The 16,091-nt window shown below is 40.7% G+C and overlaps 1 protein-coding gene across 4 annotated transcripts in view; it reads left to right on the forward strand.

The window, feature by feature from the left end:
• The first annotated feature begins 309 nt into the window (after positions 1-309).
• LOC135524912 (acetyl-CoA carboxylase 2-like) overlaps positions 310-16,091 on the forward strand; it is a 52,691-nt gene continuing 36,909 nt past the window's right edge. For 3 of the 4 annotated variants that reach the window (XM_064952777.1, XM_064952800.1, XM_064952843.1), the window contains exon 1: positions 8,596-8,710. In XM_064952777.1, coding sequence (XP_064808849.1) covers positions 8,667-8,710 — 44 coding nt within the window. In that variant the 5' untranslated portion in view covers positions 8,596-8,666. Of the gene's footprint in view, positions 951-8,595; positions 8,711-16,091 lie in introns of those variants that run through there. The other variant, XM_064952901.1, reaches the window with a different exon arrangement.

Consider the following 16,091-nt stretch of genomic DNA (forward strand, 5'->3'; position numbering starts at 1 on the left):
GGTGCAGTCAATTAGCTTAATATCTCAAAAATAAACAAAATGTTACAGAAACAATTTTAAGAACAATTTGTGATGGTGGGTGTAATGGCTTGCTGAAATGACATTGAACGACTCCGAATAGATTTTATACAAGGTGTTTTGCTTCTATGGAAACGGTTGCTTGTGCACTTTACTGAATTCCTCATGAGGCAGTCGCATAATTCATTTGAATCCATATTTATTTTCTAATGATAAAAGTTGGTACAGTCAGGAAATTGGGATAAGTATCATACATCTATTTTTATTTTGCAGTTTCAAGAGGATGTCTGAATGCTCCCACTTCTACTCTTGGGATTACTACTGATATTGTGGCTATTCTGGATGATTAAGGTCAAGCAGATGCTGGAGAAAGGGGGGGAAATAGTGACTGGCTGTGGAACCCCTGCAGCTGCAGCACAGGAGGAGAGGCAAGCGGCCGATAGATCCGCTGCGGCTGCACACACCCCTGCTCCACCCCCTACTAAACAATCCACACCCATGGGTCTTGCAGCATCTACCTCAACAGATAGCGGGGACAACCGTCCCCTAACCCACATTGACCCCACTGTCGGTCCCATGATACCCAGGGCAGGGGGTTCCCAGGCTCCTCAGACCTCTTCGGAGGAAATGAATCACACACAGCCGTCCCTTCCCTTCGTTGTCCCTCAGCCTCCCAGTAGAACGATCAGGCCCAAACTCATCTCAGGCCTAGAAGCTCGACAAGCGCGCCCCAAGTTCATCCTGGGGGCATCGGAGGACAATTCTTCAGATGAAGATCTGCCTTTGACCATGAAACCCCCTACAGGTTTTGGTTCCTCTCAGGCAGTGGCCACCTCCTGCCTACGACAAACCGTATCAGCAACCTCAACCACCTTCTCCCCCCCACAGCAAGTTACATCAGTAACATCAACCCCTACCTCCCATGGCATGAGGTAGGCCATAGCATGTTGTGCAACTTCTTTTACACTGAACAAGAATATGAACGCAACATGCAAAGTGTTTGTCCTGTGTTTCATGAGCTGAAATAAAAGATCCCAGAAAAAGCTTATTTCTCCCAAATGTTGTGCACAAATTTGTTTACATCTGTTATTGAGCATTTCTCCTTTGCCAAGATAATCCATCCACCTTACGGTGTGGCATATCAAGAGGCTGATTAAATAGCATGATCATTATGCAGGTTCACCTTGTGCTGGGGACAATAAAAGGCCACTCTAAAATGTGCAGTTTTGTCACACAATACAATGCCACAAATGTCTCAAGTTGAGGGAGCATGCAATTGGCATGCTGACTGAAGGAATGTCTACCAGAGATGTTGCCAGATAATTGAATGTTAATTTCTCTACCATAAGCCACCTCCAATGTTGTTTTAGAGAATTTGGCAGTATGTCCAACCAGCCTCATTCCTGCAGTCAGCATGCCAATTGCACCTGTGTAATTATCATGCTGTTTATTCAGCTTCTTGATATGTCACACCTGTCAGGTGGATGGAATATCTTGGCAAAGGAGAAATGCTCACTAACATGAGCTCATGAAATGTGTACAACACGTAACATGTTGCGTTTTATATTTTTGTTCAGGATAGAATAAACAGGTTTAGACATCATTGTTTTCTCTACTCCGATGACATTGGAATTGTATTTAGTTCAGAACATGTTGATAGTGAATGCAAGTGCTTGCTCCATCAACCCAGTGTTAAGAATCAATGAATCATTCAGCAGATTAGCTCGTGACTTGTGAGGCTGCCTGTCAGTGCAGTAGTCTATGGGTATCAACAGAGTGCGCTGTTGTCCAAAAGGCAAGACCAATTGTTGGCCAGGCCTGAGGCAAACTTGCCAGCCACATTATGGTATTATTGCTGCCCCATGCTGTATCCACACAACCAGCTGCCTATGATCACCTGACCACAGCATGCATGCTGACAGTAACTTGTGTTATTGTCGCATGCCTCACCTCTCTGCACTTTTAATGGAACAAGTGTCGTTGACTTTGAGAACCAGGGTCTGAGTCCCAGGAGGGCACACAACAACATATTGTATGTGTGCTTGACAAATGTTTCTACATCCCTTGGAAGTTCTCTGCAAATACATTTGACTTGCTGTATGTTGCCTTTAGGCATAGAGCATGAGGCGCTATTGTTGATCTTTTTTTGGTGACATCACAATGGATATCTCAGGTAGTTGGTCAGCTGAGCATATCTAAGTCTACTTGACAGGTTCAGTTGGCTTTGAATGCCACAGTCCACTCTCAGCCAAGTTTTGAAAAGCTTGTTTGTTTGTACTCTTGAGCCACATGTGCAGTAATCACAACGGAGGTAAAACTGAAAGGGGAGAGAGGTAAGATAACACATGGAAAGCTTTCAGGAATTATAGTTTTTCCACATTGTGAAGTAGCAAAGGCCTATGAGTAGCACTGACTGACATGATGCCACTGTGTAGGCCTAGACATAACACCTACCAATTATGTTTTGACCATTTCAGTCAGTTTGCTACATGGAAGGATTAGCCTCCCACGTTTTTGTTTACGATATGCTAGAAGGTTATCATAAGCTATAGTTTGGTGGTTCGTGAAGGGACAAGTTAGTTGTATTTAACTTTAATGAGAACTTGATACATCCACTCTGTGTGTGTGTGTGTGTGTGTGTGTGTGTGAATGTGATTTTGTATGCGTGTGTGTGTGTAAGAGATCAGATAAGATTGTCAAACACGTCTACAAACCAGATCAGGGTTCAAATACTATTTAGGGTATTTCAATTACTTTGAAAGACATTTGAAAGTAAATATTTCAATTTGTTTTATTTTTAGTAGTAAATTGGAATGTGTTTGGAAATACGCAAATACACTGACTCATACACTATGTATTTGAAAATAGTATTTGAAATAAGTATTAGAAAATACTTTTAAATAGTAGGCTAATTTTCGGGAATTATTAGAAAATGCTTTCAAATACTTCCAATAGAGGTAGTTAAATTGAGGGCATGCTTAACTGAATGAACAGCAGAGACATAATGCAAGCATTAATATTTATGAAAACAGTTTAGAGAATGGAACCAACAGACTGCCAAATAGATATCCGGACTAACTATCTGCTTGGATGGTTTTTGCACCAACTTTTTTACTCATCACATATACTGCTGCTACTGTTTATCATCTGGCACTTAATTCCTAGTTGTATATACATATCTACCTCTTACCACCTTCTCCTGCACATCCACTCGGTATTGGTACCCCTTGGATATACACTACTGGTAAAAAGTTTTGGAACACCTACTCATTCAAGGATTTTTCTTGTAGAATAATAGGGAAGACATCAAAACTATGAAATACCACATGTGGAATAATGTAGTAGCCAAAAAAGTGTTAAACAAATCAAAATATGTAATATTAGAGATTCTTCAAATAGCCACTCTTTCCCTTGACAGCTTTGCACACTCTTGGCATTCTCTCAACCAGCTTTACCTGGAATGCATTTCCCACAGTCTTGAAGGAGTTCCCACGTAAGATGAGCATTTGTTGGCTGCGGTCCGATTCATCCCAAACCATCTCAATTTGGTTGAGGTCGAGTGATTGTGGAGGCCAGGTCATCTGATGCAGCACTCCATCATTCTCCTTCTTGGTAAAATAGCCCTTACACAGTGTGGAGGTGTGTTGGGTCATTGTTCTGTTGAAAAACAAATGATAGTCCCACAACCAGATGGGATGGCGTATCGCTGCAGAATGCTGTTAGCCATGCTGGTTAAGTGTGCCTTAAAAAATAAATGACAGATGCTGTCACAAGCAAAGCACTCCCACACCATAACACCACCTTCTCCACACTTCACGGTGGGAAATACACATGCAGGGATCATCCGTTCACCCACACCACATCTCACAAAGACACGGAGGTTGGAACCAAAAATGTCCAATTTGGACTCCAGACCAAAGGACAGATTTCCACAGGTCTCATGTCCATTGCTTGTGTTTTTAGCCCAAGCCAGTCTCTTTTTATTGGTGTCATTTCGTGGTGGTTTCTTTGCAGCAATTCGACCATGAAAGCCTGATTCACGCAGTCTCTAATGAACAGTTGATGTTGAGATGTGTCTGTTACTTGACCTCTGTGATGCATTTATTTAGGCTGCAATTTCTGAGGCTGGTAACTCTATTGAACTTATCCACTGCAGCAGAAGTAACTCTGGGTCTTCCATTCCTGTGGCAGTCCTCACGAGAGCCAGGTTCATCATAGCACTTGATGGTTTTTGTGACTGCACTTGAAGAAACTTTCAATGTTCTTAAAAATGTTCTATATTGACTGACATTCATGTTTTAAAGTAATGATGGATTGTTGTTTCTCTTTGCTTATTTGAGCTGTTCTTACCATAATATGGACTTGGTATTTTACCAAATAGGGCTTTCTTCTGTATACCACCCTACCTTGTCACATAACTGATTGGCTCAAATGCATTGATGAGGAAATAAATTCCACAAATTAACTTTTAACAAGGCACACCTGTTAATTGAAATGCATTCCAGGTGAAGCTGGATGAGAGAATGCCAAGACACTGCAAAGCTGTCATCAAGGCAAAGGGTGGCTATTTTTAAGAATCACAAATATAATTTGATTTGTTTAACACTTTTTTTGGCTACTACATGATTCTATGTGTAATTTCATAGTTTTGATGTCTACACTATTATTCTACAAAGCAGAAAATAGTGCAAATAAAGAAAAACCCTTGAATGAGTAGGTGTTCTAAAACTTTTGACCGGTAGTGTACCCAATATATACATAGATTGTTACTCATTGTGTGTCTATTATTACTTTTATCATTGTGTTTTACTTTTCAATTATTCCTGTATTTTCTTTCTCTATGCATTGTTGGGAAAACCTGTAAGTAAGCATTTCACTATTAGTCCACACATTGTTAACGAAGCACGTGGCAAATAAAATGTTTTTTTTTGTTGTTGACATAATAGGGCAACTATATGTGATTATACAGCTATACTAATCATGATCATTCACATTGTCTGCATAATTAGAATCTAACATTCATTTGCATGAGACAAAATCCACTTGATGGAAGGTTATTGCTCTAGTATCCTATGGTGCCAATGAGATCTATATTGCCACCAACTGGTCTGTTGTACCATCCTAAAGTGTCAGTGACATTATAGTCACACAGCTTCTAAGGACATACATAAGCTTTACATACCAAATGTCATTGCCCCATGACCATCTGTTCAGTTCCAGTAGCCAGTTGTTGCCCATTGTGGAATCATCTAACCCTCTGGCTCCTGAAATCCCATGAGCACCCGAGTCCAGAAGCAGTTTAGCTTACGTCAGAAATTAGCATTTCACAAGCCAGCTGAACCGTAAAAGAAGAAAACATCTGAGATGACTCAAACACTATCTAGCAAGCCCTCCTCTGCAACAATGTTATTGGGATGCGGGAATGTTATATTCGCCTTTTAATTGTAAATGAACTGTCATTTAATTTGGTGGTCACTACTTGTTTCCGATTCCAGGCGAGAGAATCTGTCTCATGTTTCTCACGGACTCGTAGTGACGTCACGCACCCAAGAAACCTCAACCAATCACTCAATGGATATTTATACCTTGAAATATATATTCAACCCAGTGTTGTAGTACTTGAGACCAGGTATTGAGTGACTTGGTATTGTCTCGGTGTCAGATACATTTGTACTCGATCTCGGACAGTGAGGACTTGTAATTTCTTCACGAGACCAGCGGAGTAAAAAACGAATCATCCGCTTCCATTCAGTCGGTGCCTAAAACAGCTTCGCCAGGCCCAATTTATACACTTCTTTCTTGAATCATTATATTAACAGACTTTATGTATATTATGGACATGTTTGCGCAGTGGCGAACATATAGGCCTTCAGTGTGTGACAGGTTTGTGATTCTGAAAGGACAGCAACCGTTATACCAGGGCACTCAGGAGAGTGCACTTTTTTTTTTTTACACAAAGGGTAAGTGGTGAAGTGGAGGGTATACACATGTATAAATCATATTTTTTCCTCCAGTGGGAATTGCTTATACTCACTACTTCATCCCTACTGATACATATCAAAGTAGTGTAGTGGAGGTATACGATTTATCATGTATGTAGTACAATAGTTAAATCATACAAAGTAGCCTACACAATCGCAAAGCACGTGAAATATATTCACGTGCGTTGCGCACACAGCCTAGTTTCGGCGGAATATCATTGCAGGCAGAAAGAGGAAACGGTTTTGGCATGGAGCAGCTCACAGAAGAATGACATCGGTCGCCGGTAGAGTAGGAAAGACGCTTCAAGTTATATCTACCAGTAAATTATAACTAAGGCAACAATGGGTATGAAAAAGTTTAGTCTGAAGTGTTTGTTAGTAGGCTATTTGTGATGCGTAATTGTCACCATGTGCTGTTTGCATCAGGGCGTAGACATGGATGGGGTGGACAGATGCCAACCCACTGGGGAGCCAGGTCCTGACAGGCCCACCGAATCAGATAGTCATTTAAGCATTGTGGTGGACTTAAACCATCAAGTTTTGTTATTGAAAAACAATCTAAAAAAACCTGAAAAATATACGATTTTTCACTCAGGGTGCCTTTGACGCAGGGCGGTCCGTTTTGCAACTTTTTGGCACCATTATAGTAGGCACCACTACACCAGTGTAGATTTGGTCTTGTTTTAGATTATTGACCTGCTGAAAGGTGAACTTGTGCCCCACTGTCTGTTGCAAAGCAGACAACCAGGTGCATGCTTGAAAATATTAAGAGGGGTACTCAGGGATTTGTTGTTGGATTTGCCCCACACATACTTTTTGTCCTGAATACAAAGTATTACGTTTCTTTGCCACATTTTTTACATTTTTACTTAAGTGCCTTGTTGCAACAGGATTCATGTTTTGGAATATTTTTATTCTGTACAGGCTTCCTTTTCATTCTGTAATGTAGGCTAGGATTGTGGAGTACCTACAATGTTGTTGATACATCCTCAGTTGTCTCATATAACAACTATTTAAACTAAATCTGTAACTGTTTTAAATTCACCGTTGGCCTCGTGATGAAATCCCTAAGCACTTTCCTAATTAATAACTTCACCGCTCAAAGGTATTTTCAGTGTCTGCTTGTTTTATTTTTTACACATCTACCAACAGGTGCCCTTCTTTGATAAGCATTGAAAAACCTCCCTTGTCTTTTGGTTGAATCTGTGGTTGAAATTCACAACTCAATTTGAGGGAACATAAAGTGTTTGTGGGGTACAGAGATGGGGTAGTCATTAAAAAATCCCGTTAACCACTATTATTGAACACGGAATGAGTCCATGCAATTTATACTGCACATTTTTACTACTGAATTTATTTAGACATGCCATAAAAGGGTTTGAATACTGCAGTAAACCGTTGGGTGGAGCGTGCAGAGATTGACACAGAGACAGGGAGGCTTTAGTCCGCAAAAACAACTTTACTAAGACAGAAAATAAATATATCAAAGAAATAACTTAGATTTTGCTCGGTCTTTCTTAACTGGCGTCCTTCTCTCCCGCGATGTGCCACCGTGCTCCTTTTATTTAGCCTCCACGGCTGGTTGGCGCTTTCCTCTAATTACCTCCACTTTGCTGTCCGTTTCGGGGTGCCCAGCTCCCGTATTCCCAGCAGAGGGAGCCAATGTCGCCTCACGTACCTCCCCTCTATTACCACCCGCGGGGTAGACCTCCTGGGATACCACAATACGTATTGACTCAAGACATTTCAGCTTAATTTCTTAATTACAAAACAATAATACAAGCAAAATTCCACTTTGACATTATGGGGTATTGTGTATAGATCAATGACACAATCTCAATTGACTCAATTTTTAATACAGGCTGTAATGCAACAGAATGTGGAAAAAGTCAAGGGTTCTGAATACTTGGGAGGCAATGTAAATGGACACGTGAAATCTGATTTTCTGATTGATCAGTAACTCAGCCATCTCTTAACCAATCCCCAAGCTTCCAAGATGGAGGAAAGTTTATCTTGATGTACCTTATTGGTCCTTCAGGAAAATGTGTTCAGTATGAGGAAAGACATCTACATACAAAGTTAAGTCTCTAGGTCAAACGGGGCAGCAGATATGAAGGTTTAAATGAGACTGCCTATAACAGCACCACCTATTGGCCAGTCAGTGCTGTTCTTTTTGACCAAGTTACTCATGGCCTCTAGTTTCTGTGTGCCGTGTTAGAACAAAAGTTACCAAACCTATGCTTGAGTTATTTGACCGTGTCAAGTGAAAAAAAAGATGATCCTAAGAGTAACAATAGGTTTCACAGCTTTGTTGTGAACCCGTAATTATGTTGTACTTACTGAAGTGAGCTATCCATTCAGACCAGCCTTACTGATTGTACCTCTGTATCAATTACACTTGATTTCGGGTCATATTATTAGAAAATACTCAAATACATATTTATTTGAACTCAGGTCTGCTACACACACACACACACACACACACACACACAGAGAGACTAGTGTTCTGTTCCCCGTTCCATATGGTTCTGTGGTTGAAGGGTGTTTTGATATGCCTGTGGGAGGGGTGAGGGAGGGCTTGGTTCATAGAGGAAGGGACTGGTGGAGGTTGTATTGTTTTTGTCTTAGATTTCAACTCCGCCATTCACACACCAGAGACTATCTGCCATGGAGGGTGATGGAAGTTTCAACTGCTGGTTTCAGTATCTCAGGTTAGTTTTTTCCTTTTGCTTTTTTTAAGGAGCCTCCTGTTTTTCTCTGATTCTTGGACTGCAGGTTTCAGACAACAGCTTATTTCAGGGTACGCGATTTCAGAACTGTATAATACTGTCCAGAGACCTGCTTTACCATGTTGTATACTTGATAGTTGGTTTGTCTGAGTTGGTAGACAGAATATGTAGTAAACAATGATGTCTGTTCTGTTGACATTGTGGCTATGGTTGAGTGTGTTATGTAACTGAGCAGTGCTGGTCTTGGCACATGTAACTCCTATAAAGAGGAAGTTAGGGAAATGACAACAATTCCTTCTCACAATTTGGCCCCACTCACCAGAGGGCAAATTGAACAAAGTAGTGGTGGAGCTTGACTAATGCACTTTCAGCACGGGAATATGAAACGCAACATGCAACAATAATTACGATTTTACTGAGTTAAAGTTCATATAAGGAAATCAGTCAATTTAAATAAATAAATTAGGCCCTAATCTATGGATTTCACATGACTGGGCAGGGTCACAGCCATGGGTGGCCCCTGCCTAGCCAATCAGAATGAGTTTTTTTCCCCCACAAAAGAGCTTTATTACATACAGAAATATTCCTCACTTTCATCAGCTGTCCGGGTGGCTGGTTTCAGATGAAGCCGGATGTGGAGTTCCTGGGCTGGTGTTGTTGTGAGGCCAGTTGGACGTACTGTCAAATTCTCTAAAACAACGTTGGAGGCGGCTTATGGTAGAAGTCTGGTGGACATTCCTGCAGTCAGCATGCCAGTTGCACACTCCCTCAAATTGAGACATTTGTGGCATTGTGTTGTGTGACACAACTGCACATTTTAGAATGGCATTTTATTGTCCCCAGCACAAAGTGCACCTGTGTAATGATCATGCTGTTTAATCAACTTTATGATATGCCACAGCTGTCAGGTGGATGGATTATCTTGGCAAATGAGAAATTCTCACTAACAGGGATGTAAACATTTCAAAGAAAAGCTTTTTGTGCATATGGAACATTTCTGGGATTGTTTATTTCAGCTCATGAAACATGGGACCAACACTACAAGTTGTGTTTACATTTCTAATCAGTGTATATTCAGCATAACTCACAAATAAAAGTACAATTTTAACAAATGTAGAACAATTTGTGAGCAAACGTTCAGAAATCCCTAACATTTACAACTGTGCATTTGCTGTGCTTTTTGGATAGCCTAACTAAGTTCAGGAGTAAAAATGTCCTTAACGAGTCACATAAGTTCCATGTTTAACATGATTTTGAATGACTAATCTCTGTACCCCAGACACAGTTATCTGTAAGATCCCTCAGTTGAGCAGTGAATTTCAAACACTGATTCAACCAGAAAGACCAGGAAGGTTTACCAATGCCTCGCAAAGAAGACCACCTATTGGCAGATAAAATAAATAAAAATAGCAGGCATTGAATATCTCTTTTGAGCATGGTGAAGTTAATAACTACACAAATTCATTTGCTGGAGAGGAAGGAAACCACTCAGGGATTTCACCGCGAGGCCAATGGTGACTTTAAAACAGTTACGGAGTTGAATGGCTGTGAGAACTGAGGATAGATTAACAACATTATAGTTACTCCACAATACTAACCTAAATGACAGAGTGAAAAGAAGGGAGCCTGTACAGAACACAAATATTCCAAAACATGCATCTTGTTTGCAATAAGGCACTAAATTTAAAACTGCAAAACATTTGGCTAAGAAATTAACTTTACATCCTGAATACAAAGCCTTATGTTTGGGGCAAATCCAACACAACAGATCACGGAGTACCACCCTAAATATTTTTAAGCATGGTAGTGGCTGCATCATGTTATGGGCATGCTTGTCATCGGCAAGGACTAGGGAGTCTTTTTTAGGATAAAAATAAATGGAATAGAGCTAAGCACAGGCAAAATCCTTTAGGGAAGCCTGGTTCAGTCTGCATTCCAACAGACACTGGGAGACAAATTCACCTTTCAGCAGGACAATAACCTAAAACACAAGGCCAAATCTACACGGAGTTGCTTACCAAGACGACATTGAATGTTCCTGAGTGGCCAAGTTACAGTTTTGACTTAAATCTACTTGAAAATCTATGGTAAGACCTGAAGACTTGAAAATGGCTGTCTAGCAATGATCAACAACCAACTTGATAGAGCTTGAAGAATTTTAAAGAATATACAAATATTGTACAGTCCAGGTGTGCAAAGCTCTTAGAGACTTCCTAGAAAGACTCACAGCTGAAATCGCTACCAACTGTGACTCTAAAATGTATTGACCCAGGGGGTTGAATTGTTAAGTAAATCAAAATATAGTAGTGTTTTATTTTTCATATTCTTTTCAACAAATGTTATAATTTTTCTTCCGCTTTGACAGAGTATTTTATGTAGATCGTTTACAAAAGATGACATTCATTTTAATCCCACCTTTGTAACACAACAAAATGTGGAGAAAGTCAAGGGGTGTGAATCCTTTCTAAAGAAACTGTAAATAGAATGTGTGTGTGTTTTCCACGGTGGTGCTGCCCATCACCCCTATAACAGTGCCACTTCATGTCCTGGCACAATCCCTGTCTCCAAAATAGATAACTACCTGGTACTATGTATTCCACCCCACCGGACCATTACGCATAGTGGTTGTGGAAACCATTCAAGACTTGGCTATACCAAAAGCACTTCACGCATAATCAATAATCACAGGTGTACAAGCAGTGAAAATCAGAAATTCACACTGACATGTAAATGCGCATGAAACAAGTTTTCTGAACATTTCGGTAAAGAGGCAGTGGGTGGCTTTAGCATGGACCCAGGAAGCCGACGGACAGGAATTCGCTACGCAGAGGAAGCTTCCAACCCTGCAAAAAGAACCTCTATCAGCCAATACTGTTGCATACATATGATCTGTAGTAGGCGCACTGTCTGGATGAATGCTTCATACAGCGACGTTACCAGGAGTAATGGCTGCATGACATTACAGAAATATTGAGGCTCACTCTCCCACTCCCCCCCCCCCCCTGAATAACGAGCCCAATGTCTCCTTTAATACTTCCCAAACAATTTGACCATATCATAAAAAAATCACAGGCACATCTTGATCACTGACCCACAACTGAAGAAGAAAAAAAAAAGTTTAAACAACACCTGCTGCTAGTAACAGACTCCGTGAGGGTGGTATGAGGGCCCAACGTCCACAGGTGGGGGTTGTGCTTACAGCCCAAAACCGTGTAGGACGTTTGGCATTTGCCAGAGAACACCAAGATTGTCAAATTCGCCACTGGCGCCCTGTGCTCTTCACAGATGAAAGCAGGTTCACACTGAGCACATGTGACAGACGTGACAGAGTCTGGAGATGCCGTGGAGAACGTTCTGCTGCCTGGACATCCTCCAGCATGACCGGTTTGGCTGTGGGTCAGTCATGGTGTGGGGTGGCATTTCTTTGGGGGGCCGCACAGCCCTCCATGTGCTCGCCAGAGGTAGCCTGACTGCCATTAGGTACTGAGATGAGATCCTCAGACCCCTTGTGAGACCATATGCTGGTGCGGTTGGCCCTGGTAATGGAATGATAATGTAGGCTATACCAACTGAAGGGAACTAACAGTAAATTGACAGTGTAATATGTGCTGTTATTAGGTCTACTGACGGTCGATGCTGATTGTGGCTAATATTTATCATGATAGAAGTAGGAAACAGAGAGATTCGGGGTAGCCTATAATTAAGACATTCAAGAGCTCTCATCCCTGTAAATTAAAAGGTTGTACGATTTTTCATTCTGCATAATGGCACAACATTTTATCAACTTCACTGTGGAAATGTTGACATGCTTCAGTTTGCCACCATGTGACTGGTTTCACATTTGTCACCAGCGATCATATGATCAAATAGATCTAAAACAACTGTCATTAATATTTTCAATCCCCTTATCCAAACAGATTACTCATTTACCTAGCTCTTATCAAGTTGTAAATTACAGTGCATAGAGAATGCTGTTATCGGGAAAAAAATATGCTTTTTCCACTTGCACTTGGAACCGGCAGGTTCGCTCAACCTTAATCATGGTTTCCTCTTGCATATAGGTGGTGGCGTTATGAGGGAATTAAGTCAAGGTCAGAATATGTCATATCTGTAGACACATTTCCACTACATCTTAATTTTTTCAATCTCTACCCCTGAATGAATAGTAAGTGAATAGCATGCTATTCTCATGCTTAAGTTCAAAATATGCATAGAGAGAAAAGGGAATGAAGTTCCATTTACATGTGCTTAAATGGGGTTGGAATCGGGGGTACGTAATGGTCATGTGGGGTGAAATATGTCCTTTTGACCTGACGATGAAGATGTGGATCAAAACATTGTCAATAAAGGTGGTTATGTGGGGGCATATTCTGTGCCTTTCATGGGCCTTTTTGTTATTTTCTACAATTGATGCGACATGAGAATCATATACATCACACACACACACAGGCCCCGTGGTCTCCTGATCCCAAGTTTACTATTTTCAACTAGGTGTACTCACATACAGTACCAGTCAAGAAAATTGGACACACCTACTCATTCAAGGGTTTCTTTATTTTTTACTATTTTCAACATTGTAGAATAATAGTGAAGACATCAAAACTATGAAATAACACAAAAGTGTTAAACAAATCAAAATACATTTCATTATTGAGGTTCTTCAAAGTAGCCATTGATGACAGCTTTGCACACATTTCGCATTCTCTCAACCAGCTTCATGAGGTAGTCACCTGGAAAACATTTCAATTAACATGTGTGCCTTGTTAAATTAACTTTTAATGTGTTTTATGCATTTGAGCCAATCAGTTGTGTTGTGACAAGGTAGGGGTGGTATACAGAAGATAGCCCTAGATCAAGTCCATATTATGGCAAGAACAGCTCAAATAAGCAAAGAGAAACAACAGTCCATCATTACTCTAAGACATGAAGGTCAGTCAATACAGAACTTTGAAAGTTTCTCCAAGTGCAGTCTCAAAAACCATCAAGTGCTATGATGGAATTGGCTCTCATGAGGACCGCCACAGGAATGGAAGACCCAGAGTTACTTCTGCTGCAGAGGATAAGTTCATTAGAGTTACCAGCCTAAATAAATGCTTCAGAGTTCAAGGAACAGACACATCTCAACATCAACTGTTCAGAGGAGTCAGGCCTTCATGGTCAAATTGCTGCAAAGAAACCACTACTAAAGGACAACAATAAGAAGAGACTTGCTTGGGCCAAGAAACATGAGCAATGGACATTAGACCGGTGAAAATCTGTCCTTTTGGTCTGATTAGTACAAATTTGAGTACATTTTTTTTGGTTCCAACCGCTTTGTAGGTGAGCAGATTATCTCTGCATGTGTGGTTCCCACCGTGAAGCATGGAGGAGGAGGTGTGGGGGTGCTTTGCTGGTGACACAGTCAGTGATTTATTTAAAATTCAAGGCACACTTAATCAGCATGGCTACCACAGCATTCTGCAGCAATACGCCATCCCATCTGGTTTGCACATAGTCCCACAATCATTTGTTTTTCAACAAGACAATGACCCAACACACACTTCCAAGTTGTGTAAGGGCTATTTGGCCAAGGAGAGTGATGGAGTGCTGCATCAGATGACCTGGCCTCCACAATCACCCGACCTCAACGCAATTGAGATGGTTTGGGATGAGTTGGACTGCGGAGTGAAGGAAAAGCAGCCAACAAGTGTTCAGCATATGTGGGAACTCCTTCAAGACTGTTGGAAAAGCATTCCAGGTGAAGCTGGTTGAGAGAATGCCAAGAGTGCGCAAAGGTGTCAAGGCAAAGCTGGCTACTTTGAAGAATCTCAAATATAAAATATATTTTGGTTTCTACATGATTCCATATGTGTTATTTCATAGTTTAGTTTTTGTCTTCACTATTATTCCAGAATGTAGAATATTGTTTTAAAAAATTAAGAAAAACACTTGAATGAGTAGGTGTCAACTTTTGACTGGTACTGTACGACAGTTGTTAGAAGGATAGTTGCCTTTATAAATACTGTTAGTAAAGCACATCCGATAAGGTCATCATAGGCTTAGCCTACCATTACGCACAGATTTGCTCCTCCCGATTCTGAAAGTTCCTTTCCTCATAATAGCCAAGACATAGCTGTTCGACTCGCTAAGCTATTAGGCTATGAAAGCGTTCTTCTTCGCAGCAGAACACATTTTGAGAGCAGACTTAACCCCAGGTCTCTTCGTAGTCAGTGACCGTGCCAAAAGTTTCTTAATTTGGTTGTGTTGCTCGTAACGTACCATGGCCGTTAGTGTAGCAGGACGTTGCCGGGGGCAAACTTGGTGTGTGTGTATGGTCCCGTCCACTTGAACCACATATACTATACAGTGCATTCAGAAAGAATTCAGACCTCTTGACTGTTTCCCAATTTTGTTCTGTTTCAGCCTTATTCTAAAATGGATTTTAAAAACGACACACACTACACCATAATGTCAAAGCAAAAACAGGTTTTTAGACATTTTTGGAAATGTATTACAAATAAAAAAAACTATACCTTATTTACAAGTATTCAGACCCTTTTGCTAAAAACATTGAGCTCAGTTGCATCTGGTTTCCATTGATCATCCTTGAGATGTTTCTACAACCTTGATTTCCATCATGTGGAACTGGAATAGTACAAACTACTTATTTTCCTTGTTTGAGAAACGTGTGGTTGAGACAGAGATATATATGTTAAAAGTGTATTGGCTCCAAATTTCAATGACTTAAAACCTCAAACCAACTAAATTGTAGATATTCATATACAAATATTGAAAGCATTTAATGAAAACTAAAAGGTGTCCAACATTAAATATGGTCTAATTTACATTGTGTAATTAATTTCCTGATGGTCCCTAACTAGCCCTGGAGATATGCTATCAAAAGTCAAACCAAGTTTGCTATGGTCGCACAACAGCCAGCTGAAGCTAATTGGCAAAAGAATTTGGCTAACTTTTCCCATCTGCAAACACCCTCACACACATGAGCCATCTGCATCGAACCCCAACCCAAAATCAACTCAAGCTGTAAAAGAAAGCAGAAACGAACCATAGAGTGTAATACAGCCATCTTCCCACAGATCTTTGCTTAGCACGATAGCCTCTTTCAACAAACCTTTCTCATCCACATTGCTGGTGACTTTAGGTGTCATGACTCATGACCACTACAGAAGTAGTGCCATCAACAAGAACTCCTCACCGTCTCTTTTCAATGTGACACAGGATCGATAATATGTTTGTTAAAGGACACATTATGATACAGGTTTAAAGGTTGTGAACTTAGTCGCTGTAACATTTTTGATATCACTGACAACTTCAACAGGGAAGCTGTATTTACACTGAAAAGAGAGGTGTGGGGGGGCATGTA

The sequence above is a fragment of the Oncorhynchus masou genome, chromosome 1, assembly GCF_036934945.1.
Source record: "Oncorhynchus masou masou isolate Uvic2021 chromosome 1, UVic_Omas_1.1, whole genome shotgun sequence".
Taxonomy (NCBI): domain Eukaryota; kingdom Metazoa; phylum Chordata; class Actinopteri; order Salmoniformes; family Salmonidae; genus Oncorhynchus; species Oncorhynchus masou.